General features: G+C 39.6%; 2 protein-coding genes across 4 annotated transcripts; one reads left to right on the top strand and one right to left on the bottom strand.

The window, feature by feature from the left end:
- Positions 1–481: 481 nt before the first annotated feature.
- Positions 482–6,228, bottom strand: LOC120416841 (sodium-independent sulfate anion transporter-like). The gene is made up of 3 exons (XM_039578733.2): positions 5,770–6,228; positions 3,780–4,435; positions 482–3,724 (listed from the first exon to the last, which is right to left on the bottom strand). The coding sequence occupies exons 1-3, from the start codon at positions 5,828–5,830 to the stop codon at positions 2,609–2,611; spliced, it is 1,833 nt and encodes a 610-aa protein (XP_039434667.1). The 5' UTR covers positions 5,831–6,228; the 3' UTR covers positions 482–2,608.
- Positions 6,229–10,307: 4,079 nt separating this feature from the next.
- On the top strand, positions 10,308–26,435 carry LOC120416449 (sodium-independent sulfate anion transporter-like). 3 transcript variants are annotated; one of them, XM_039578201.2, is made up of 4 exons: positions 16,456–16,691; positions 21,342–21,545; positions 24,401–25,192; positions 25,251–26,435. In XM_039578201.2, exons 2-4 carry the CDS (start codon positions 21,437–21,439, stop codon positions 26,216–26,218), a joined length of 1,869 nt encoding a protein of 622 aa, XP_039434135.1. In that variant the 5' UTR covers positions 16,456–16,691; positions 21,342–21,436; the 3' UTR covers positions 26,219–26,435. The 3 variants fall into 3 exon arrangements, with proteins under 3 accessions (XP_039434137.1, XP_039434135.1, XP_039434136.1); XM_039578203.2 differs by lacking the exons at positions 16,456–16,691; positions 21,342–21,545 and adding an exon at positions 10,308–10,923; XM_039578202.2 differs by lacking the exon at positions 16,456–16,691 and having other exon boundaries at positions 20,649–21,545.
- Positions 26,436–27,493: the final 1,058 nt, after the last annotated feature.

The raw sequence follows: 27,493 nt of genomic DNA, 5'->3' as shown, positions 1-27,493 counted from the left end.
GTCGAATGAGCGATTCCAAATTCGCTAATTGCTAAATTAAAAAAATGTGAAATTTAAACCAATTTTTGAAAATTTAAACTAAGTTAAACTATATTGAACTTATATGACCAAATTTGAACTGAATTTTACTGATGTTAACTATTTTCAACCAATCTAATTTATTAATTTTTTTGTAGCTAATCTTAACCAAATTTAACTCAAATAAAGCAATACTTTAAACAAATTTTAATGAAATTTTACTTGATTTAATAAATTTTAATTATTTTGACTAAGGTTTTAGGGACCATCCATAAACCACGTGGACACTTTTTGGAAATCCAACTCCCCACCCCCTCCTCGTGGACAATTGCCCATACAAATATATATTTTTTTGTATGGAGCGTGGACAATTTTTGCAAATTGAACTATATTTAACTATTTTTTATTAAATTTCATTAAATTGAATATATGTTTACTAATTTTAACTTTGGACTTATTTAAAAAAAAAAACCTTTTGTTCTTGTTTTGAACAAGCTTACATAAATTTAACTTAATTTACCTAAATTACACTAAATTTACATAAACTTAACTTTAATTAAAACTAAATTGGCTAATTTTGGATAATTTTAATTAAAGTTTACAAATTTTAGCTTATATTTTCGAATTTTATCTAACTTTAACTTATTTTTACTGATTTCAATTATATTTTAATATTTTTAACTAATTTTTAAATTTGAATTATATTTAACACATTTTGACTTATTCAATTAAATCTTCCTAAATTCGGGAATATTTAACTGACTTTTTGCCTTCCTCACCTTACTGAGGAAAGGCAATAAAATCACTCGGAAAATGAACTTTTTAATTAGACCTCCTAGACCTACCTTCATTTGTACATATCGACTCAGAATCACCAGCTGAGCAAATGTCTGTGTGTTTGGCTGTATGTAGACATGTGTACCAAACTAGGGGGGTGACACTTCGGTGCTGCCGGGTCTGAAACCTTAGAGGGGGTGACATTGGGTCAAATGAAACTAAAATGATGCTCAAATACAACGATATGGTAAAAACAAGTCATCCAACAGCGTTTCTTGTTCGAGGGAATCGTATTGACACGCTACAATGTTTGAAGTGGAGATTTTCAAACATTTGGGTAGTTTTCGAGCAATTCTAACAAAAATATTAGAAAAAATATTTTTCGAGAGGTCATTTTTGGCCAAAAACGTACCCCAACTTTAGACATGTGCCAAAATAACAGGATTTGTTCTAGGAACGAGATTTTTTCAGCGAAGTCATCTTAAGATGTCCCCTACACAACCTTTTTAACAGAATTCAGTTTCATTGAGAATAACCTGAAAAATGGTAAAATCCGTAAAAAATCACTTTGACCCAATCTCACCCCCCAGACCCAATGTCACCCCCACTGACGGTACTTTACTAAACAGAATAAAATTTAATAGGGTCTTACGGGACCCCAAAACGAACAGAAAAAGGCGGATCCGGCAAAAATCGGTTCAGCCAGTTCTGAGATAATCGTGAGGAAAAAAATCATGTCTACACCCAGAACTGGGCATCGGCATACAAGAGGATAAAGAGCACGATTCGGTAGTAAAATGGTACTGTGTGCGGACGGAGAGGATAAATCCCGAAATTACCGAGAGTACTTTACTCATGGTTCATTTTCCAAAAAAGTTCATCTATCAAAAAAAAAAGTACCGGTACCGAGACTCGAACCCAAGACCTTCGGCATATTGAACCGTGCCTTTGCCGTATTGGCCACCATAGGGGGATGGCGTCGCTATTTTTAGACCACGTTTTCCACTTTTTCTTATCGAAACCGACTACTTTATCGACTTCATTTTGCTGGGCGAGATAGGACGCCGTCTATTTTTAGACGATGACTCAGCACTTTTCCACTCTTGCGCTTAAAAAAACCAGATGGCAGCACGATGTAACGCCACGTCCCTATGGTTCGGTGACTAAATAGCGGTCGTTTGTCCATATAAGCCACTCATAGGATGAACTGTTCCAATGAACGAATGAACACGCGAGAGGACTATACTCTCGCAATATAGCACTTTCCTCACGATTCTTTTCGTGAGGACTATCCCCTCGATCTTTAACTTTGGGTGTACACACATCCCCACAGACATTTGTTCAGAATTTGATTCTGAGTCGATAGGTATACGTAAAGGTATATCTAGGAGGTGTATTTAAGAAGTTCATTTTTCGAGTGATTTTATAGCCTTGCCTCAGTTAGGTGAGGAAGGCAAAAAGGAAATTCTTTGATTGAATCAATAGTTGAAAACTGTGTTTTTATTCATCATTGTTATTTCATTTGCATGTGCAATTTTAACCGCTCCTTGAGAAATTGGGATTTGATAAGAATTTTCTTAAAAACATGACCAGTTTATTGACTAAACTTGGCTATTGAACTACTGCAATTGAACTAGCTAAAATACCCTTCGATATTTTTTTCGGTTTCGGATCTTTACAGATCGAATGAGGATGACATTGAACATCATTCCATTTATCAGGATTCCAATTCATCTTTGTATTTGCAACGAATTCTACCTCAATTCTAATATCACATCATTCCACTAGCCTCCATTACCACCCAACATTTCCGTTAAACGCTCCCTTCCCCAAACGGCGGACTCTTCCAGTCACGTATCATCGCTTCCTCGTTACCATCCGCTCGAAACAGCGGCATAAATTGGTCCTTCCTGTACCGATACAGCGAGTACTGCACCTCTCGGTTCCACCTCCACAGCAGCACATCCCGACCTTGGGCGTTCAAATCGGTCACCGTTCCGGACAGGTTCTTCACCACCGTCGAGTCCACGTATTTGATAAGCTCTCCGTCGATCACCACCACGTCCGCGGCGTGTTCCGACGCCATCCGGATTATTCGATCGCGCAGGTATTCGGCCGACGAGAAGGCCAGGTCGTTCGTGGGTCGCAGGATGAGCGCGTTGGTCGAGTTGATTTTGATCGTTCGATGGTCGATTCGGGGGCGCGATATTAGATACAGCAGAAAGCAGAGATTTACGCCGATTCCAATGAGTATTCCGTACTCGAGGCCGGCAAAGAGACACGAAACGACGGTTACCAGGAAGGGAATAATGTCGATTCGCTTGATGCGCCACATTTCCGCTACGGCGCGGTACTCGATCATGAAGACCATTGCGGCGATGATGACCGCTGCCAGGGTTGCCTTCGGGATGTAGTAGAACCAATCGGTGAGTAGACCGAGAGCTGACAGGACCAGAATACCGGTGAACACTCCACCGAACGGTGTCCGAACTCCGCTGCTACTGTTGATCGCAGTTCGGGCGAAGGACGCCGTCGTTGGGATCGACGACGTAAATGACCCAGCAATGTTGCAAAGTCCGAGTGCGATCATTTCCTGGGTAGCGTCCACAGGCTTGCCCTTGGTGAAGGCCTTTCCGATGGAAACGACCTCGAGGATCGAGATCATTGGGATCGCGATCACCGAAGAGCCAAGGATGTGTAACATCCGTGGGAAGTCGTAGAACTCGTCCTTGAAGGTCGTAGAGAACGGAGGTAGTTCTACCGTGGGAAATCCGGACGCGACCTTGCCGGTCAACCGGAACGGCTGCAGATCGCGCGTGGCAAATCCGTAGGCTAGCACTCCGCCACCAATTACGACCAGGGCGTTTCGTAGCAGGTTCAGATTGTTGGTGAAGCTTCGCCATCGTCCTGAACCTCGGCCTTTGATCAGCTAAAAAGAGGGATGGTTGAATTTGATGATCACATTTAGTCTTAAGAAATCTTACCGTAATAAAGATCAAGATGGCCAACGTTCCAAATCCGAGCAGTGCGTCCCACAGCCGCGTCTGTCCCACATTCTCAAACACATTTGCCCACGAGTCCACGAACGAGCTGGACCGCCCCGCGCTGGAGATTCCCATCAACGATTTGATCTGGCTGCTCATGATCGTGATCGCGGCAGCCGTTATAAAACCCGTAATAACCGGCATCGAGATAAACTGCACCACAAAGCCAAAGTTGAGTAGTCCGAGCAGCAGAATGATACATCCGGACAGGAACGACGCCAAAATGGCCCCCGCCGGTCCCAGCTGGAGCACCTTGTGCTGGACCATCAGCGCCATAATGGCGGTGGGTGCGATCGTGATCTCCTTCACGCTGCCAAAGAACGCGTACACAAACGAACCCATAAAGTTCGAGTACAGCCCGTACTGCGGTTCCAAGTTGGCGACCACGGCGTACGCGATGCTCTGCGGGATCGACGTCAACCCGACGGTAATGCCGGCGATCGCATCCGACGCCAGCTTCTTTAGCGTGTACTGCGGGCCCCACTGGAGGACCGGGAATCGTCGGATGGCATTCTCGCGCGTCCAAATGCCACTGAACTGGCGCCGGATCAGGGGTCGTATGTCGGGAAATTGTTCCCGGTAGTCCAGGTCGGAATCTGCGGGTGGAGAAAAAGTGGGCTTCAGATTGAAGTATTATTTTTGACAAATTTCTAGTGTACCTGTATTAAAATGAATGAAGACGACAACTTGTGTTGATCGTGTAACAGTCACCCAAAACAGTATTTTTTTCTATCAGCGTGTATGACTGACATTTAGTGAGAAAGAATGATGTTTATGTTTCCATTTTGAGCAGTTGAAGCTTGTTGTATGGTTGGCGTGATAGCGTGTGTGTGATTGAGTTTTTTCTGTTTTTTTTATGCCTGTCTTTCAATTTTTGGGTCAAATCAGTTGAAATCGCCAGGAGTTGTTTTAACATTATTTAACATAACTGACCAACAACAGAGACGGGAAACCACTCTATAACATGACTATGAGTTAACTTATCAGCAGTAGTCAATCCGGTTTGAAGCGGATACATTGCTTCGAGAAATGGCTTTATCTCGCCATGACAATTGGGTCATTAGCTTTTACAATTCTTACGGCGATGAAAACGAATACCGACAGCTTCCGGTGGTTGGTTACTACTTCGTTTGACACTTTTTTAGTTTGTACCCCGTTGGTTGGTCAAAGTCAAACTAAAAAGAGACGAACTGTCACTTTTTACATGGTGCTACGCACACTATCAAAACAAACGTTTGATAGTGTGTGTGAACTCCTTGTACAAGGGGTGTCAAACTATAAAGTGACCCCGTTCGTTTGACAACAGTTGGTGTCACACACTCGAGGTTTTAGTGCGATGAAAAAATCTTCATCAAAATTTTGATTGAGCTCGCATTGAGAGAAAAAATATCAAAAGAGACCTTGTGTATCTTTCGTGAAATATCGGTAGAATGAAAACTAAACACACAATTTTTAAAATAACGGTAGAATGGAAGCTCAAAACATCATTTTCAAGATTTTCGGAAAAAAGGTTTGAATCACACATTCGCAAGTAAAACAAACGCACACGCACACACATTTTCAACGAGACACACTTGCAAAAAATGTACACAGTGTAGGCAAGCTGTCAGATTTCAAACTAGATGTGGGCGAAACCACTCTTTTTTAGGAGCCGCTCATTTTCGTTCGCTCATAAAAAAGCCGCTCCTTTGAACGGCTCTTTCGCTCTTTTTCAAAATTTTGATGAAAAGGTTATTTTTAGGAATGGTGTCAATATATGGTGCCCGATGGAATTGAATACACTTCCTATTATTAACTCGTTGAATCTCTTTTGAGAGTTTGGGAGAGATTTTGTAATTTTGTTTCACAATCTTTACCTAATATTTTTCGATTATGTATGAAATGAATGAAACATGCTCTTCGAGCAAATATTTAACACACAATAACTCACCTTCCGGAACCTGGTGGCTCGGGTAGAGCTCCTTTTCGGTGAGGATAAACTCTTTGGTCATGTTAGTTCTACACTTGACGAGACACTAGCGCAAACACAGGAAAACCCAGTTCAAACGGCAGTCTACGACATCTGCATCGGAACAGTCGAGACCAGACGGCCAATAAATTAAAATGCAAATACAATGACGATCTCTAATCTCCAGCCGTTCTTCCGTACTTCCCCGTACACGCAAATTGACACTGTTTTTTCGCGAGTGAAAAATTGACAATTCCCTTCCGACGAATGGGTTTCACGCGGCTCGTACTGCGCCGTCTCAACACAGCACACTAAAGGTTCACCGTTTCAGCTGTACTAGCAATATATTAATTTATCTCGCCAAACTGCCCTTTCCCAACTGCGCACCCAACCGCGCGCCAACGACCTGTTGCATCACTCGATTCACGGGATCGTTCTGACTCCAACTGATACCTCCACCTGGGAACTTGTCTATATCATTGGGATTTAGTCAACGCGCCTCGTACCGACAGTGATGGCCATTATGGCGCGCGATAATTGAAATCGCAAGCCCGTCGTATATGTTTACAGCACCACAGGTTACGTTTGTGTTGTCACAACCTCCAAACTATGGTCCGTAAATGCTGATTCGACACGCGAAGTGTGCGCCGCAAAAATAAACGATTTTCCGTTTTATAGCAGCGGGCGTCGCCATTATGGCATCTTGTCAGATCGATCGTTAGGTCTCGGCTAGCCTGAGAGTCACTGTTTCTGTGACAATTTCCTAACTGATAAGTGATTTTGCAGAATGTTGCGTGCACCGAATCGCCCACTTAGCGGTTCGTAATAGCAGTTTTAGTTGTTTAGTAGTCGTAGTTCAGTCAGTGATTTTATTGCATCCAATGATAGAACAGTAATTTGTAATCCAAATAAAGCGCAATCGCCATTGTTGCATTATTTAGACAAGCAAAGGATGGTTATTACTTTACGGTTGAGAATAGATTGTGGCCACAATTTGGGTCAGTAGCTTGTTATCGCTCTGAAAGTTTACGGCGAAAAATGTTTGGATCGGTCGCAAATATTCGCTAATTTTGTGATGTGTGAAACTAGGGATTGTGATATAAGATGACATGCATTTTTAGTACTTTTTCAGTGGTAGTTAATTGAGACATTGAGACATTGAACTTTTGACGACCAAAAAAGGATTAAAATTGATAATAAACTGAAAAAACTTAACCTAAATAGAAAATTTATACCGAAAAGTAACTAAACCTTGAAAATAGTATGTTTAGAAGAATTTTGAAAATTAACAGAAAAAGATTCCAGTAACCAAAAAATCGAAAAAAAGATGCAAAATTCTTGATTTTCGAATTTTTATTTATGAAATTTTAAATTTTTTTAATCTATTTTCATTGATTTTTTCCATTGCAGGATTATTAAATATTTGTATATTCGGTGTTCTGACTAAGCTTAAATTGGTGATTTAGTTCGCAGCGATAAAGATTATTTTTCTACAATGACCCTTTATACGACCGCTCGGTTCATACTAAGTTTGATTAAAAAAACGGTATTTATTGCCGTGTATTTATTTTTCTGGAATTATTTTGAACCGTGACCTACATCTTTGCCGAACACACCAAATCAATCTGAAAATTCCTTCACCGTATTCAGTAAAATAAAGTAATGTTTTCGCTTTTTGTTAATTAGCTAATAAAAAAGGGGTGAGGAGGGGTATGTTTCCATGTGCATCCTGTAACGGGCCTTGAACACCTTGGTAAGAACGCTAGCGATGATGGGTTCATGGCCAGCGGACATTTTGAGAAGTTTTGCAAGTTTTGCTTTTGATTCAAGAGCAGCTTGATGGGCTCCAACAGAAAACCATCTGAAAAAGGATTTTGGCCTCGTTGATGAGCTTCATTGTACATCGCCGCGAAAGTTTTTGGGCTCCACAGGACTCAAAAATTATGATGGTGGACCGTTCCGAATGCTAGATTTCTCTTTGCCAGTCGGCCCACGCAGAATGGGCATAAGAAGGTGCCGCCGGTTCTGGCCCTGATGAACGTCTTCTGGCACTGCACGACTCAAATATGTAGCATAACTGTTGACCGTTGCGGATGCTTCCACTAACTCTTCGTCCTCGTTTTTGGTAAAAAAAAAATCTACTCCTTTAGCGGCCACCACCATCCACGTCTTTTGTAAAGATAGTTCTTCCTCCGACGGCTCAGGCTAAAATGGCACACAGATTCCGTTGATTCCGGATCATATCCGTTTTTAACTTTCCTTTGTGCTACAGTAAATATTGAAACCTAAAAAAATCGCGAAAAGCCAAGTTTTTGTTTATCAGCTGTCAAAATGTACCGAGATTTATAATACACGGTGGGAACGCTAGCTCAACTATTCGTCAGTCTATTGATATAAATATCAAAACCCCCGTCAATAGATTAACGAATAATAAAAACATTAATTCTGTCCAACCCCTAGTATAGCCCAATCTTCAGCTCGAATTTTGCCTGAGAGCATGTGACCGAGTCGAAAGTAGCATTTGAAGCTCTTCTCTGCGTATTGTTACAGAGTTCTTCAACGCTCAGACTCAGTCGCCAACAGATCGTCCGAGAGATTGGATGGGATGGGTTTTGGGGAGGCTTGGGACTTGACAAAGTCAATTCCCGCAGCAGCCGATATCCCCTCTCGACCGCCACCTACCCCTTTTGCCTCGCCAGATGGGTTTCAAGCCATCGACCTTCCGCTTACAAAGCGAAAACCGTACCACTACACCACGGGAGCTCGGCAGGACCTGTTCAAAATCGTGCCACTCGTTTCGATGCCCGCCCTTCGAATAATGCCCTCAAGGGCGACGTTGAATAGCGCACAGGATAAGCCATCACCTTGCCGCAGCCCTCGGCGTGATCCAAAGGGTTCCGCTAAGTCCCCCGAAACACGCACGTGACACATCACACCGTTCAAGGTAGCCTTGATCAGCCGAGTCAGTTTATCCGGAAACCCGTTCTCGTGCATAATCTGCCATAGCTGCTCGCGGTCGACTGTATCATAGGCCGCCTTGAAATCGATGAAGATGTGATGTGTGGGCACGTTGTACTCACGACATTTCTCGAGGATCTGTCAGAGACAAAATATTTGGACCGTGGTGGCACGCGCGCCAGTGAAGCCCGCTTGGTAAGGCCCCACGAACCTCCTTGCATGGGGTGACAGCTGGCGGCAGAGAATCTGGGAGAGGATTTTGTAGGCCGCGTTGATAAGTGTGACGCCGCGGTAGTTGCCGCAGTCCAGCTTATCACCCTTTTTATAGATGGGGCACACGACACCATCCATCCACTCCTCCGGTAGCTTCTCCTCCTCCCAGACGCAGTGAAGCGCCCTCGCCAGTTTCTCTCCTCCATATTTGAAGAGCTCACCGGGTAACCGATCCTTGCCGGCAGCTCTGTTGTTCTTCAGCTTCCTGATCTCCCTCTTCACCGTCTCTAGATCAGACGCCGGGAACTGTACATCAGCTGCGGGCGCTCCAAGGTTGACAGAATTGTATACATTTACATATCCATTTTGTCAAAATGACTTATTTTGACAAAGGGAATGCATAGACAAAGCTTTATCCAAATCAAACAATACTTAGCAAAGTCAATTTGTGAAACCGTAGAGAACCACTCATTTGTGTCTTTATTTCACATTTTTGTCGAGAGATAATGTTTGAAAAAGTTCGTGTTTATTATTTACAATTTCATTCACTGCCGCTCTAATCTAGTCCGTCCCATATGTAAAAACAGCAAGCCGAGAAAAATGCAAATCAAATTTGTCCCACCCAAAATGCTACGAGTTAAAATTTCACGAAAAAGTATATTTTTTCGTTTTTCTGGAACAAAGTATTAGGGGAACTCCGCCCTCTCTCAGCCTATTTCTATTATCAGCCTATCAGCACTTTGATCATGAATACAACTGAAAACAACTTTCATGAAGTGTTTTTGACTGTTCCAAAGTAATAAATAGCTTAAATAAAAGTGAGCAAGCAACTCTCCATTGTTACTACATCTGAAAATGTTGATTTAATAGCGGAAAACAGCAAAAGTGATGAGAATTGGTCGAACCGCTTAGGGTGATTAAAATGGGAATATTTCCTCTAAATTTTATTGAGTTTTCTGATAGTTCACATGATTTCGAACCAAACTGCATCGTTACCTCAAAATTGACGAAATTACATATGGGACGGACTTGATTCGAGCTCAGTTATTTCAACTGTGCCCCTGTTTCACTAATTTCTCCTGCAAGTATGCATCGAGAAGACGAATGAATCTTTCCAACGAACCCTAACCCCGTTCATTTTGCGCATTTTACAGTTATTCACCACACCCAAACAAACAAAACTCACCACATTTGTTTTATTTTTTTTTCCACGCGCATGCGCCACCCACGCTCAAACGTCAAAAAACAGCTGATTTCCGCGTCGTTGTCAGCTGGTTCTGCTTGTTTACAGTTTCATTTGCGCGGGAGAGTGTTTTTTTTGTGGCTGTCGTCGTAACTCGCGTGTTTTGCTGATAACAAAAAAAAAAGAAGCATGTTTTTGTGTGTAGTGGAGATAATTTCCATGGATGTGTCCCCGTTACTGCCGCGGCTTAAAGCGCTAAGTCAGCTGGCTTAGTGTTCAAAATGTAAACAACGCCGTTGTTGGACCGTAAATTTGCGATAAAAATAGTTTTTGCTCCAACCTCTACAATGATGATACTATTTCCAAGTGCAGTCGGGACTCGAAGCCGGAGGATGTGGTCGGTGATTAAGCTATAGTCTCTAGGTTGAGTTTTAATAGACACCACCTCTAAGGGCAGCTCGGCCCAAGCGCAAGGCTCTCGAAAATGGGGCCCGATAAAAGAACGTGACTCGCGATAACGGGCGCGATTTGATAAGGCGGGCTGGGCTTAACGTGGTTCCGCGCGCGGCACCTCTTTCGCTCAAGTCGAAGCGAACCCGATTAGGACTTAGATTCTGCCAGTGGCCGGTTGTGTGAAAGTGGTTCCCAGACCCCCTCGAAAAGATATAGTGCCGTTCCGATGGACAAGAGTGACGCCAAAATGTATCGAAATTTGCCCCAGAATGAGAACAACGGGCTGCTGACGCCGGACGCGGAGCCACCGACGACGACAATCGGTGAAGGTAAGAGACCATTGATTGATAAGGCAGCCAGGGAGATCTTGCTTTTAATTAAGAGTCATTGGCACACGCGACCTATCACCAGATTCTTCCCTCCCGATGGGTGTTGAAGCGTAATAAAACGGAACAATACTAATTGACGTTGAAGAGATTAGAATATTCAATTCATAAACGATATTGATTTCGTCTTGGTATTCAAACAGGATGTTCCCCAGTGGGGCGATATCTGGACAGCTGTCCACGGACGGGTTCAAGTGAAGTTAAAAATAATGGACCGTACTTTTCCACTGATTCATGGCAAAGTATGGTTTAGATAACGACTGATTGGCAAACACATTTTGTGTTGGTTCTAAATTTTGGAAAGAAAAAAACGCTCGAATGTGTGAAAAACAAACAAGAAACAGATTTTGACCCTGTTAAAATGTAAGATTTTCGAATATTTAAAGATATATCATTGTGCGGAGACTTGTACGGACGAACTAATGATGCAAAATAACTTCTTTGATCTTAGAAAAAGTTTACGACAAAATTAATAAATACAGTTTTTTTTTTGAGGAAATTGTCTGTAATAGCTAGGAAAGCTCTAACATCACGAATTTGATGACCTGCACATTGAAAAAGAATAAAGACCTTAGATGTTTCAGAAAGAAGAATTGCTAATCAGCATGAGTTATCCCAGAGTGGTTTTGATTAGTCACACAATCATCAAGCAAGAGTGCATACGTGGTCGACCCTTTGAGCTAATGTCAATGACTGATATTTTTGCTCAGCAAAATCTTGGTAATCTCTGCGGTTTAATGTTATTTTTAGAACTTTAGTGCTTAAATATAAAATGAAAGCGGCACACTTAGATTTTTTAACTGCTGAACAGTTCGGTAAACTGAAATTTACCGAATTCGGTAAAAACTTACCGAAATTCTGTAATGCAGTTCATTATTAGGTTTTACACCGTGACGTCATTTGACAGCTCGTGTGCACTGTTTACATGGTCTTCATCGATTGTCGACGATTTTTCCCGAACAAAATCGACGAGCGCATCGAACTGTGCTAAGTCCATGTAAACAGTGCACTCCTTTCCAACCTCCAAATCGAGTCGGCGTGAAACCTAATTGTTCATCGTATAACCGAAATTCGGTAAAACTTTATTCATTTTGACAGACAGAGATTTTTCAACTACCGAATTCTGTAAAAAAAACCTTGTGTGTAAACTGAATCATTTATGAAAAAATGCTCGGGTCTTTCCTATAAATCTTCAGTTTTAGAAATTTGATGAGAAAAAAGAAAACATACATTTTAGATTGTGTGTATCAATGTAAGCTTTTATCTTTCAATGGTACAATAATATTAACCAGGGTAAAACATAAAACCTTGATTCATTTTTAATCTAGCCATGATTATCAGCTTAATAAAACTGAAGTGTCCACTTACTGATGTAATCCTGGAATCATTGAAGATTTAATAGCCTACAGATACCCGTTAACCTAGGTTTCGTTCGGTTTATAAAAAAAAATCAAGGCAGGTATAGATCACACATAGGGCATGTTGAACCAACACTTCGGTATCGATATTGTGGCCCTTGAATATTTTGGCACTTTTTTTTAACTTCAAAGTAACTTCCTGTAAGAATCCGCCGTCACGGTAATCTTGCGTCAAATTTACTAACTTTTAACACAAACGTACCCAAATTCGTTACGACAACTATGCATTAACTGTCCTATCCGGAGGAGAATCAAATTTTCTGTCATCTTCGCGCATTTTCTGTGACAATCACTTGGACAAATAAATTTGGCAGCCACCGTGTGTATAAGAGCGTTTTGTTTTCGCGTAAAAAGTGCTAAAAATTTAAACCGAAACACTTATTAACTGCTCGGAGGACAACCGGGTGAAGCTTCTTTGACATCAATTTTATGCAAAATCATTGTGAAGCTGTGGACTCAGGATATATGAAAAAGACAAAAGTGTTCAATTTCGAACGCCTCGACCGAAATTTTGTAGCATTATAACCGCAGAAGCTAGCCTGAAATTTTGAGCGCATTTTGTTAATGTTTAGTTGTTCCACTCTTAATCTGAAGTTATAAAGAAATTTCAATAAATTTAATTTATTTATTTTCAACTTTTTAACTCTTCTTCGAGAAAGTTTTCCTATGCCGTATGATTTTTTTCAGAATAGAGGTTTCTCATAGGTTTTGATCTGGGGAACAACTTTGTAGAACATCGCAAAGCGCTAGGAATTAATCCCGGAAAGATACAGACAAATTTTTAGAGAACGTTGAATTTTATTTCCGTACTCCAAAAAATATCCTGTATCTTTTCGGGATCAATTACTAGCGCTTTGCGATGTTCTACAAAGTTGTATCCGGGGAACAAAAACTATAAGAAACCTGAGAATAGGAAATTTTGATTGGGTTTTGGGAAACTTTCTCTATGAAGAGGTTAAAAGTGAAAATTTCCCATAGTAAATTTTTAGAAGTTCCATACTAACTTCAGGTCAATGGTGGAAGTACTAAACCTTAACCAAATACGCTCAAAATTTCAGGTTATGTTCTGGGGCCATATTGCTACAAAATTCCGGTCGAGGCGTTCGAAATTGAACACTTTTGTCTTTTTCATATATCCGTGAGCCACGCTACTGTGGAGGCAATAAGTTTGTTGAATGTTTACAAATGTCACTATGTCACTATTTGTAGCAGGACAATGTGTGTAAACAAAGTGAAATAAATAATTTTAAATGGTGATGACAAGGAAATTCACAAAACATCGTCAACAGATTGATTTTTTTAGGGAAATATCGGAGCGATTTTCTTTTGCTTGATTTGCCTCTCCTCGCTTTCGCGGGTGAAGAAAGCTCGCAAGCGAAATTTAATTTTTTGTGATTATTCCATCCCTGGTACGGTGCTAAACGCCTATCTGGAATTCTTCTAAAACTTAACCTCGAATTTCTACGTTGAAAAAAAAAGATTTTTCAGGGTTTGCTTTTGACAAAATTTATTGTACGATCAGTTCCTAGCTGGACTCGGTCGCTCGAAACGACCGGCGACTCAACGACCGACGAAATAGGCGGCGGGCCAGATGCGGGCATAAAAATGTCAAAATCTCTTCCCCCCTCACTTCGTCTCACCATCCAGCTGCAGCTTTGTTGACAAACAAACGGAGCACGCGGTCGCATGATGGCGGCACCGAGCCAGAATTAGGGGTGATCATGTGATTAAAAATGAAAGTATTTTCAAGAAAAATAATATTTTTCCGACCGAATAAAAAAATTGCGAGCTTGTACCAACAATTATTCCTGATGTCGGAGAAATGATAAAAAAGCAAAATTTTAATCCATAATTTTTCTACAAATTGAATTTTTTCACTCCAACTGGGATCCCCTAGGTCTATCCACGACCGTTTCCAATGACCGTGAAAGATGCCAGAAAATCCAGCTACGAGCTAAATCCACAATACAAAAGAAGGTGTATAAAGCACTGTTATTCCAATTAATTTAAAACCAAGAACAGAAAGTTCGATGTTGAAAAAGATTAGTAAAATGGAATAAAAAAAACTGAGCTACCGTAATAAAGACAAATAAAGCATAACAATTAAGATTTTCAAGGAGCTATTATACTATGACATGCAAACAAACTCGCACTTTTTGACAATTTGACAGATTGCCTGCAATTGTTTGCAGAAACGTCAGCCTGCATACATTTTGCTTTGTTTGCGAGTTAGCCGCAACAATTTTCCAAGTTTGGCAATCTGTCAAACACGGAAAAGCTGCCATCTTGGATTTTAGAATACTAAATCCCAATCAACAAGCTCAAAAATCAAACCAAAAACAACGTATTTTTGATGATTCGATTATACGAAGTAATTTTTGTTCCAAAGCCTTCCGACAATCATGTCTGGACTGTACTTACTTTTCTGTCATTCTCGAATGATGAAACGATCTATCAAACATAACAGAACTGAAAATTACTTTTTGCAATTCCGTCGTGAAACTACTTACTTTTCCTGTCATTCTTGAACGACGAAATAGCCTACTTTTCTGTTCCAAAAATAACAGAATCGAATAGCAACACTTTTCAATATAAATGCTGAAAAGTTCTACTTTTCAGAACTCAAATGGGTGCTGAAAAGTTGAAGTTTTCAGCACTTGTTTCGAAAAGTAACACTTTTCAACATTTTTTTGATTTAAACGATTTATTGACAAAATACATGAAAATTTGACATAAAATTTCACTCGGTGTGTGTTTTTTGGAATTGCAAAAAATGTTGTATGGAACTCGTTGCAAAACTTGATTTTTTCAGCACTCTTCGTATTTATCCAACTCGGTGAACCTCGTTGGATAAATGTACGACTCGTGCTGAAAAAATCCTCTTTTTGCAATTTGTTGCATAAACTACTATTTGACTATCCATTGCAGTGTTGAAAAATTCAACTTTTCCACAAATGTATCGAAAAAATCAACTTTGCATAATACTGTTTTGGGGTTTGACACTAAACTTGACGGCAAATCACATTCCAGGGGGAGAATAAACGTTTCACTGAAAAAAATCAACTCAAAGAGTACACAGAAAAAAATAATGTAAATTTGGATGCTGTAATTTTGGAAGGTTGAATATTACCTCTTTTATGATGTAATTTTACCGCAATTTAGACTGAAAAAGTGACATTACACCAGAAAAGTAGTAAAGTTACACATTTCCAGAGGTGAAATTACACCTTTTTTCTGACATAAAAGATGTACCCCTTCCCAGATGTAATATTACCATGATTTTTTTTTCTGTGTATTTTCTGGAATCGCTAACAAATTGTATTTAACGAGTTGCAAAACTTTTTTTTCAGAGCTTGTAAGAGGATTTGGCTGTGCATGTTTGGGTATAAGATTACATCCAGCGTATGTATTTCATACATGTGTACCGACCTAAACGTGTGCCTTTCTTTGGATAAGATAGAACATCGCGCTTCGCTGAATTCCTTCAAATAATAATAAAACAAAACAACCAGCGATACATTTTCATAATAAATAGCAACCACTGTAACGACTCAAAAAATAATCACCGCTTGCTTGTCCAGCTGGTCCCTAATTTCGGCTGCTGAAAAATGATCGAAAACGACGACTTCCACGAGCGACCACCACACGAACGTCGCCAGCCTACTACGACGACAACGACGTCTAAACCACGATGATGTGCTGCTGCTCGTCAGAGTGTCTGTCGCGGATCGATGAGTTGAATTATTTTATCAGTGCTCACGAGCCATCACGAGCTGTGCTGCTGTGTCTTGTGAACAGTTAAAAAAATATATTGTAGTAGTAGTTCTATTTGTTCTAGGTTTTGTTCCGTTTTGATTAAAATTAAAATTTAAAAAAATATACTTTTGAAGAAATTAAATGTTCAAAATTTCTTAACGCTTTTTTTCAATTACAGTATTTTGATGAAAATGTACCTTTTTTTCACAGTGCCATCAGTACAAAGATTTATCAGTATTACCTCTTCCGTCGCCGATCGCAAGTGTATTGTGGTTGTTGCCGTTGCGTCGCGCGAATGGCCCATTGTTGTTTGATTCTTCGGGTTCGTCGCCGGTGCGGTCTTTTATATAGAGTGCGCTTTCGCCGGCGCCAAAGCTCAGTTGGCCGGTACAAGTCGCGTTGGACGGCAATCGATCGGGTTTTATCAAAATCTTAGTCGGCGCGAGCGGAAGTAAAGTCGAGTGTTACATTTGATTTTTGTTCACACTTTTTGGTCGCGTGGCAAATTTGTTGACCTTAGGTTTTTTTTTTGAGAAGGTAGTGATAACTCGGGTGTTTTCGTGCTTATAAAGTTGTGATTTGTGTATGAGATGGCCCAAGCATTTGGTTCTTTGCGAATAGTTCTGGATCTGGAATGTATTTAATGAAGAAAAACGAAGTTGACTTTATAGCTGTCGGCCACCATTGCTAGTACAAACCACTAGTGTCTTCCTTTTATCTTCAAGGACTTCGCCGCCCTGGGCTCCCAAGTGTATGAAAGTATGGCACGGAGCGACGGCGCCGAATACCCATATTTACACAAAGAATTTTAGAGCGCCCGCCGCGGGATTCGAACCGGCGACCTCTGGATTGTGAGTCCAGTGCGCGGTCCGATTGGTCCACACGGGCGGGACTAAAAAATTTGTATTTAGTGAAAAGTTTAAAAAAATTGCTATATTTTCCGTAAGACGAATAATACCTAAAAAAACTAATTCAGTTACATATTAAGTGTCAATTTGAGTTGTATTTTGATAGTTATGTTTTAAAGTTTTGTATTGTGTTATTGTTATGAATTTACAAAACTCAAAAATACAATTTTCACTTAGACTTTTGAACCATTCAAACTGAATTTAATAATTTTAATTTAATCTTTGATGCTTTTAGTCTAATTGATATGAGCAATTCTCTACCAACCGGAAATGGTTTTTATTTGTATTTTTTGATTTGGCTCAAACTTTGTGGGGGCCTTCCCTATGTCCAAATAAGCTATTTTATGTTATTGGTTCACCCATACAAGTCTCCATACAATTGTGGCTGCTGTCCATACAAAAATGGTATGTAAATATTCAAACAGCTATAACTTTTGAGTGAATTTTCTAATCAATTTGGTGTCTTCGGCAAAGTTGTAGGTATTGTTGAGGACTTTTGAGAAAAAAATAGGCACACGGAAAAATTTTTTGCATATTTTTCAATCAATTTTTTTTTTCACTAAAACTCAATTTCCCAAAATACGTATTTTTTTGATTTTCGAGATATTTTGATATGTTTTAGGGGACAAAAATCCGCAACTTTTGAGCTATAGAGAAACATGGTCAAAAAATCTGCCGCCGAGTTATGAATTTTTGAAAAAAATAGTGATTTTTGGAAAAAATCGAAGTTTCATACAAAAACTAACTTAATCCACCTATGTGGTTGATGCCTTCCTCACCTTTTACCAACAATGGGTAATATGAGTGGTTTGGACACATATTTCAGCTATTTTTTTTAAGGTCCAGAAAAATAAGTACACAGATATAACTTAAGTTGTCATAACTCGAGACAGGGTTGCCAGATTTTCAAGTATGTGGACTCGTTGGAAAGGTCTTTCGATTACCTTACCAACGATGGGTCGGACATCGTTTACATACATTTAAGTGAGATCCGGCTTCAAAAAAGTACATCAATATCACTTAAGTGGTCATAACTCGAGACAGGGTTGCCAGATCTTCAATGTTGTGGACTCGTTGGAAAGGTCTCTCGATTACCTAACCAATGATGGGTCGGATGATGGATCCGGACATCGTTTACATACATTTAAGTGAGATCCGGCTTCAAAAAAGTGCATAAATATCACTTAAGTGGTCATAACTCGAGGCAGGGTTGCCAGATCTTCAATGTTGTGGACTCGTTGGAAAGGTCTCTTGATTACCTAACCAACGATGGGTCGGATGATGGTTCCGGACATCGTTTACATGCATATAATTGAGATCCGGATATATGTGAAAACACATTTTTATACATAACTTTTGAACTACTTATCGAAACTTCAAACAATTCAATAGCGATGTATGGGACCCTAAACCAAGTCGAATGCAACTGGTTCGATCAAAATCGGTTCAGCCAGTGCTGAGAAAAATTGGCAAGATTTTTGAACACATACATACATACACACACACACACATACACACACACCCACATACACACACACAGACATTTGTTCAGTTTTCGATTCTGAGTCGATATGTATATATGAAGGTGGGTCTTCGAGCTTTTAATAAAAAGTTCATTTTTAGAGCAGGATTATAGCCTTACCTCAGTGAGGAAGGCAAAACAAATTTGATGTTATTTTTTGATGCAAAATTGAATTTGCAATCGAAAAGTACTTTACAGATTTTTGATAAAGAGCTCCGTTTTCAAGATATAGCCACCGAAAGTTTGATTTTAGCGAAATATTTGCAGTTTTTCGATTTTTAAAAATAGTGACCATGAATGACCATTTCTAAAACAATTTTATTTGAAAAGTTCAGAAAATTTGCTATAAAATTTTCTAAGAGACATTGAAGATTGGACCTTGGGTTGCTGAGATAGAGCCGCTTTAAGAAAAAGATACACGGAAATTCAAGTTTTCTAAGTCTCACCTAAACAACCCACCATTTTCTAATGTCGATATCTCAGCAACTAATGGTCCGATTTTCAATGTTAATACATGAAACATTCATGAATTTTTCCGATCTTTTCGAAAAAAATATTCTGAAATTTTTTAAATCAAGACTGACATTTTAAAAGGGCCAAATATTGAATATTACGCCCATTTAAAATGCTAGCCTTGATTTAAAAAATTTCAAAGTATTTTTTTCGAAGAGATCGGAAAATTTCACGAATGTTTCATATATTAACATTGAAAATCGGACCATTAATTGCTGAGATATCGACATTAGAAAATGGTGGGTTGTTTTGGTGAGACTTAGAAAACTTGAATTTCCGTGTTTCTTTTTCTTAAAGCGGCTCTATCTCAGCAACCCGAGGTCCAATCTTCAATGTCTCTTAGACAATTTTATAGCAAATTTTCTGAACTTTTCAAATAAAATTGTTTGAGAAATGGTCACTCATGGTCACAATTTTTTTTAAATCGAAAAACTGCAAAAATTTCGCTAAAATCAAACTTTCGGTGGCTATATCTTGAAAACGGAGCCCTTTATCAAAAAATCTGTAAAGTTCTATTCGATTGCAAATTCAATTTTGCATTAAAAAGTAATGTCAAACTTGTTTTTGCATGAAACTTCAATTTTTTCCAAAAATCACTATTTTTTCAAAAAATCATAACTCGGCGGCAGATTTTTTGACCATGTTTCTCTATGGCTCAAATGTTGCGGATTTTTGTCCCCTAAAACATATAAAAAAATCTCGAAAATCAAAAAATACATATTTTGGGAAATTGAGTTTTAGTTAAAAAAATGTTGATAAAAAATTCTGCAATTTTTTTTTCCGCGTACCTATTTTTTTCTCAAAAGTCCTCAACAATACCTACAACTTTGCCGAAGACACCATATTGATCAGAAAATTCACTCAAAAGTTACAGCTGTTTGAATATTTACATACCATTTTTGTGTGGACAGCAGCCAAAATTGTATGGAGACTTGTATGGGTGAACCAATCACACAAAATAGCTTATTTGGTCATAGGGAAGGCCCCCACAAAGTTTGAGCCAATTAAAAAAATATAAAAAATAAAAATGGTCGAAATCGGCCGATTTCGTAGAGAGTTGCTCATATGCAATCCAATATTCGCTGGTCGGCAGAGAAATTGTGGGAAAGTATGATATGTATCAGACTTGGATTATGCCGCACAAAATCTGCCGGCATAATTTCAAGGTATTTTGAATCAAACTTATGACACTATGATTCCACCAAAAAAATACATGGTTTTTTTTAATGTTTCATGAAAAAAGTTAAAATATATTTTATAAATCACTAATATTATAATATTTGGCTACCTGTCATGTTATTTTAAAAAGTTTCGTTCAAATATAAATAACATTAAACACAATTTTACATTTTCAGATTTTTGAGGAAAGGATAGATTGGAGAGACAATTAAACAAATGTAATTAGATTTGCTAAAGAAATTCTTTTGAATTTTATAATAACACTAATTAAACTTCAACATCTTCCAACATCCACTCAAATAATATTGATTGAGTGATTGCAAATGATGCAATTTCGGAAATTCCTGTACATGTTCAGACCAGTTTTTGCTTTAAATGCGGGCAAATATTGCTCCAGCACAAACACACACTCCACAATTCGGTGGAATATTATTATTAACTTTTGCTGATCCCAGAGCCATCATCCGAGCCTGATTATTGACTCATCAAGTGCGAACTTAACTTAGCGCTGTTTGGACTACTTATTAGTCCATCATGTTTACTGTCACCATTTGGTGTAGTGGTTCGACCGAGTGACCGGTAATGGAAGTTTCCTGGTGAAGATGGATCTGTAACTGATAATCGTCACCCAGAGCGTCTGACCAGTGTACAAGTACAGGAAAACGACGATCAGCTTAACGATCGGGTTTTAGTGCAAATTATTTCGCCATTGTTTGTGTCTGACGCGCGTGGGATCTGTTTTCGCACCACGTGTTGAATTGGAGTTAGTATAGTTTATAATCTACTTAGCTAATCTGGGCAGGTTAAATTGTTTCAAATGTTCATAAAATGGCTTTTAATGGCATCTCATCTGTCTAGCGCAAGTCATTCACACCACTCTTTTAATTGATTTGAAATCGAATTTGACCCCATTCTTATCAAAGTAAATATACAGTCTTAATCCAGAACTATCCGGCAAACACGCGAGTGCAACAGCGAGCTATTCCGCGTATTTGCTTGTGCCACTTCACCGCGGGGGGATAATCCGTCTGAACACCAATCTAAGTGGCTTATCTATTTGAAAAGGGGTTTGCCCTGGACGCAGCACGGTCAGCGCATTCTTCATCAGTTGTTACTAGACAGGGGAGGTGCAATAGTTGTGCGTGGACAGCCAAGCAGTGATGACTCCGAGCTTGCCGGACAGCCGGACAACGGTCCCGGTTGTTACGATACCGGAGTTGGTTTCTCCAGCTGGGATGAAGAAGAGTGCGGAAGCGTTTTCGAAATATGGTAAGAGATGTGTTAGATGAAATTTATTAAGCTATTCGCAAACTGGGGTGAATCGAGACACGTGAGGTGATTTGGGTCAGCTGTTTTAACCGGATGTGTGACAAAAGGTCGAAAGACATGAGGTCGAAAGTAGTTCTTGGAGCAAAAATCTGCATACAAACATATTTTAATGCATGAACCAAGGGGACACTTTTTATAAAAGTTGTACTGTACTGTACTGTATACTGTATACTGTATACTGTATACTGTAAAAAATTATTAAATGTATAAAGTAAAATTGATCATTAGTAATGGTTCCTTCAATGTTTGTACAGAAAAAATACTTTTAAATTTTTGTTTTCACTAAGTTTATTAACTTCTAATAAAATTTATATATATTCGAAGTTATTTAAACAAAAAGGTGTATGTAAGTTTGATCAAAATTCATCCGAACATTTTCAACAAATGGTTGCTTAAGATGGTTTCATACCATTTGTACCCGAAATTTACAATTTTATTTATCGTGGGAGCCCAAATCTATCATACCTTGACGAATCTGAAGCGTTTACTGAAATCAATTTCAAAAATGTCGAGTTGTGTAATGCTGAATCTGAAAGCGGACTTCAGATTCGAACTCATTTTCACTGAGAAAAACATGACACTAAGAGTATTTAAAAAACCTATATTTTTTTTTTGCTTAACTTTTAAAACTTTTCAAAACATATTGAAAACTAATTCATCCTGTTAAAGTCACCTCGATTTACGATACTTTTAAATAATTATCCATTAAAAAAGTGAAGCAAGCTTTCCCATTATTTTCATCTTCAAACAAATATGTTCTTTTTTTTTACAATATGAGCTGACTTAACTCTTAGTATTTTGTTGGCTCTCAGAACCCGAATTTGGTGTTCAAAATAAGAGAATAAAAAAAATATTTCTCATGGCAAATGAGCAATTCTCTACCAAAACCGGAAATGGATATTATTTGTATTTTTTTATTTGGCTCAAACTTTGTGGGGGCCTTCCCTATGACCAAATAAGCTATTTTGTGTCATTGGTTCCGTTCACCCATATAAGTCTCCATACAATTTTGGCAGCTGTCCATACAAAAATGGCTCGTAAATATTTAAACAGCTGTAGCTTTTGAGTGAATTTTATGATCAATTGGGTGTCTTCGGCAAAGTTGTAGGTATTGTTGAGGACTTTTGAGAAAAAAATAGGCACACGAAAAAAAATTGCAGATTTTTTAATCGATTTTTTTACAAGAATTCAATTTCCCAAAATACGTATTTTTTGATTTTCGAGATTTTTTATATGTTTTAGGGGATGAAACCCCGCAACTTTTGAGCATAGAGAAGTATGGTCAAAAAATCTGCCGCCGAGTTATAATTTTTGTAAAAATAGTGATTTTTGGAAAAAATCTAAATTTTATGCAAAAACAAATTTGACAGCCGCTTTAAGAAAAAGAAACACGAAAATTGAAGTTTTTAAAGTCTCACCTAAACAACCAACCATTTTCCAATGTCGATATCTCAGCAACTAATGGTTCGATTTTCAGTGATGAAACATTCGTAAAAATTTTCGATCTTTTCAAAAAAAATACTTTGAAAATTTTTAAATCAAGACTAACACTTTAAAAGGGCCAAACATTGAATATTACGCCCATTTAAAATGCTGGTCTTGATTTAATTTTTTCCAAATATTTTTTTCGAAAAGATCGGAAAATTTTACGTATGTTTCATGTTTTAACATTGATAATAGGACCATTAGTTCCTGAGATATCGTCATTAGAATATGGTGGGTTATTTTGATGAGATTACTTCAATTTTCGTGTTTCTTTTTCTTAAAGCGGCTCTATCTCAGCAACCCGAGGTCCAATCTTCAATGTCTCTTAGACAATTTTATAGCAAATTTTCTGAACTTTATGAAATGATCACTTATGGTCACTATTTTCAAAAATTGAAAAATTGCAAATATTTCGCTAAAATCAAACTTTCGGTGGCTATATCTTGAAAACGGAGCCCTTTATCAAAAAATCTGTAAAGTACTTTTCGATTGCAAATTCAATTTTGCATAAAAAAATAATGTCAAACTTGTTTTTGCATGAAACTTCGATTTTTTCCAAAAATCACTGTTTTTTCAAAAAATCATAACTCGGCGGCAGATTTTTTGACCATGTTTCTCTATGGCTCAAAAGTTGCGGATTTTTGTCCCCTAAAACATATCAAAAAATCTCGAAAATCAAAAAATACGTATTTTGGGAAATTGAGTTTTAGTAAAAAAAATTTGATAAATTTTTTTTTCGTGTACCTATATTTTTCTCAAAAGTCCTCAACAATACCTACAACTTTGCCGAAAACACCAAATTGATCAGAAAATTCACTCAAAGGTTACAGCTGTTTGAATATTTACATACCATTTTTTGTATGGACAGCTACCAAAATTGTATGGAGACTTGTATGGGTGAACCAATGACGCAAAATAGCTTATTTGGTCCTAAGGAAGGCCCCCACAAAGTTTGAGCCAAATCAAAAAATACAAAAAAATAAAAATGGTCGAAATCGGCCGATTTCGTAGAGCCTAATTTCGCCACTCTTCAGGAAGTTTTGCAATTAGTCACCACGTTGTTCCGACGTTTATCGTGCGTGCGCGGGGGCGTGCTCGCGTCATGCCGAACAATGCCTCCAACACGCGCTTTGTCCCGCTGCAACGGCTTGCGGGACTTGATCTGAATAATTATTACCCTTCTTATCGACGCCGAAACCGGTGCAAAAGCACGTGCCCGGAATGCGGAGTCTGTTGTGTCTGACCTTGACGCTTGGAAACCTGTAATTGATGTCGTCGTTTTTTTTTGTGTCCATTTCTTATCTTTTCAGATGCGGAAGAGGACATCTCCGAGAAGATGCCCCAGCTAGGCCAGCTGATGGCCGCCAATTTCCGGAACGGTTGCTGCAGCGAAAAAATGGTGAAGAAACGGCTGCCGATTCTGCAGTGGTTGCCCAGCTACGAGCGGCAGTTCTTTGTGGAAGATCTGGTGGCCGGGTTAACCGTTGGGCTTACGGTGATCCCGCAGGGCATTGCGTACGCTGTTGTGGCTGGGCTGGAGCCCCAGTACGGGCTGTACTCGGCCTTCATGGGGTGCTTCGTGTACGCCTTGTTCGGAAGCTGTAAGGACGTTACAATTGGGCCAACGGCCATCATGTCGCTGATGGTGCAGGTCCACGTGGCCAACCTCGGGCCGGCATTTGCCATCCTGTCGGCGTTCTTGGTGGGGTGTGTCGTGCTTGGTTTGGGACTGCTCAATCTAGGCTTTCTCGTACAATTCATCTCGATGCCGGTTACGGCGGGATTCACGTCGGCCGCGGCCATCACCATCGCCAGTGGGCAGGTGAAATCGCTGCTAGGATTGCCGGGACAGTCGAACGAGTTCCTTGACTCGTGGGAAAACGTGTTTCACAACATTCACCTGACCAGGCTCTGGGACACGGTCTTGGGCGTCGCTACGATTGTGATTCTGTTGGCGATGATGCAGCTCAAGAATTTGACCGGTCGCTGGAAGGCCGCTGGCAAGTACTTGTCGCTGTCCCGGAACGCCCTCGTTGTCATCGGGGGAACCGTGCTGGCGTACCTGCTGAGCATGGGAGGTGAAACGCCGTTCCTGTTGACGGGTGAGTTAATAGCTACAAGTCCAAACAAGCTCATAAACTCAAACATTTACTTTTTTAGGCAACGTCACCTCCGGCTTGCCATCGTTCCAACCTCCGCCCTTTTCCACGGTTGTCAACAACCAAACCTACTCATTTTCGGAGATGGTCTCCGAGCTGGGCTCGTCCGTCATCGCTCTGCCTCTGATTGCCATCCTCGAGAGTATCGCCATTGCGAAAGCCTTCTCGAAAGGAAAAACTATCGACGCCACCCAGGAGATGATTGCCCTTGGCATCTGTAACATCCTCGGATCGTTCGTGTCCTCCATGCCCGTGACGGGTTCCTTCACCCGGTCAGCCGTCAACAACAACAGCGGAGTGCGGACACCCGCCGGAGGAATCACAACCGGACTGGTGGTTCTGCTAGCGCTAGGACTACTCGCCAGTACCTTTTACTACATTCCGAAGGCGGTCCTCGCTGCGGTCATCATTGCCGCCATGTTCTTCATGGTGGAATTCCACGCGGCGGCCGAAATCTGGCGCACCAAAAAGATCGACATCATCCCATTCCTAGCCACCCTGATCTCCTGCCTCCTACTCGGTCTCGAATACGGAATGCTCGTCGGAATCGGCGTCAACATGTGCTTCGTGCTGTATCTGACCTCGCGACCCAAAATACACCACCGCATCCAGCGCGTCCACAACTCCGACCTCCTCATCGTCACCCCGGACCAATCCCTGGTTTACTCCTCCGCCGAGTACCTCAAGTACCACGTGATCAAACTATCCGCCAAGTCCGGCCACCACGTCCAGCTGGTCGTACTCGACGGATCGACGGTGAGCTACATCGACTCGACGGTCGCGAAAATCCTCGCCAGTATCGTGGAAGATCTGCGACTGCAGGATCGTTCGGTGGTTTTCTGGAACTGGCAACGCTCGGTTCAGAACACGGCCTGCCGGCTCGATCAGGAGCTGTTTGTTCCGCTGTTCCACCGGGGAGAGACGCTGGATGAGCTGGTGAAGCAGCTGGACAATCGGATTGAGGCGTGAGCAGAGTGCGAGTAAGTAACAGGTAACGGGTAATTTATTTTGTTTTAGATTTAAGTCAATTTTAGAGAGCGATCCAAGCGCAAAAGTGATACATGAAACGATTTCTTCCTGATGTAGAATAGAGTAACCATTTGATTTAAAATTACTGTTGATTGTGCAACATATCGGATGAAATCGCGAAGCATTTGAATACTAGTCATCAATTGGCAAAATTAAACGTGCTTTTTATTCAAGGCCGAAACTATCCGTTTGTGGTTGAGAATATCACAGTCCTTGTTCAGGAATGACATATAAACTGATTGGATTTTTTAAATGGGAAAATGATACGTCATTTGTTTATGGCGCTTTTTGGGTCTAGGAAGAGAAAACAGAATTGAAAAGATTGCCATAATTTGAGCTGAATTGACTAGGATTTAGGGTTACTGTTGAGCGTTCAAGTACATTAATCCCACATATTCGGAACCCCCTCAAATTTGGAACACTTTGGCAACTTTTCTTTTGAAGTTGTTCTTTTACAACAACAGACTGCATTTTAGGTTTATTTTAGTAAAGCAAAAAAATGCCAACCAAAAGCCTGTTCCATAATTGTGGAATGACATCACTTCTTCCACTGCGAGTTTAAGATAAAAATGTTCAGACCATTTACAAAACCACTCAAAAGATCTCGAGAAAAGCTTTGAAATCGTCGTGATCGTGCTATCTTGTCGCACATCTATTTTGGGCCAAATTGAGTTAGGACGCTATTGTGCAGCTTCCAATTAGTTGTTAGTTTTTAGTTTTAATCAAACATAAGGTCCTTATCATTTAAGTCAATGTATACTAAAAAGATTGTACCTTCGGTATATTTTTTGAAAAAAAAAAAAATACAAATACAATTCCTGGCCTTCACAGATCCCCTAAATTCGATATCAATTCTAAAATATTCAACAAAACCCGGAAAAACTCCGTGCATTTTTGTCATTCTGCATATGAAAGATGTTTGACGCACGTACATGCCCGACTACTGTACACATTCTCGTCCAAACAAGCACGTTCATGTAAATATGTTCTTTTATATTTTCTATAAACGCGATTTTTTTAACAATTTAATAAGAATTGATGAAAAATTGATTCCAGTCACTATAGTTAACGAAAGTACGCACATTTCTGAGTTTTTTTTTGTCGAGAAAACAGTGATAATGGTTGAAAAATAAATTTGAACCGGTAACATGAATTCAAGAACAAAAATTCAAGAGTTATGAAAATCCACTCTAAAAGGAACAATACTATTAAATA

This window comes from Culex pipiens, chromosome 1 (genome assembly GCF_016801865.2).
Source record: "Culex pipiens pallens isolate TS chromosome 1, TS_CPP_V2, whole genome shotgun sequence".
In the NCBI taxonomy this organism is placed as follows: Eukaryota; Metazoa; Arthropoda; class Insecta; order Diptera; family Culicidae; genus Culex; species Culex pipiens.
Note: the sequence above shows the minus strand (reverse complement) of the source record. Positions and strands in the feature narration are given on the sequence as shown.

What these genes read in the sequence shown, in the direction of transcription:
- LOC120416841 (XM_039578733.2), bottom strand. Translation starts at nt 5,830, where the DNA reads ATGACCAAAGAGTTTATCCTCACCGAAAAGGAGCTCTACCCGAGCCAC. An exon ending in GAGCCACCAGGTTCCGGAAG is followed by an intron (nt 4,436 to 5,769) that starts GTGAGTTATTGT and finishes CTCCACCCGCAG; the next exon opens with ATTCCGACCTGGACTACCGG. An exon ending in CCATCTTGATCTTTATTACG is followed by an intron (nt 3,725 to 3,779) that starts GTAAGATTTCTT and finishes CCCTCTTTTTAG; the next exon opens with CTGATCAAAGGCCGAGGTTC.
- LOC120416449 (XM_039578201.2), top strand. Translation starts at nt 21,437, where the DNA reads ATGACTCCGAGCTTGCCGGACAGCCGGACAACGGTCCCGGTTGTTACG. An exon ending in GGAAGCGTTTTCGAAATATG is followed by an intron (nt 21,546 to 24,400) that starts GTAAGAGATGTG and finishes TTATCTTTTCAG; the next exon opens with ATGCGGAAGAGGACATCTCC. An exon ending in AACGCCGTTCCTGTTGACGG is followed by an intron (nt 25,193 to 25,250) that starts GTGAGTTAATAG and finishes TTACTTTTTTAG; the next exon opens with GCAACGTCACCTCCGGCTTG.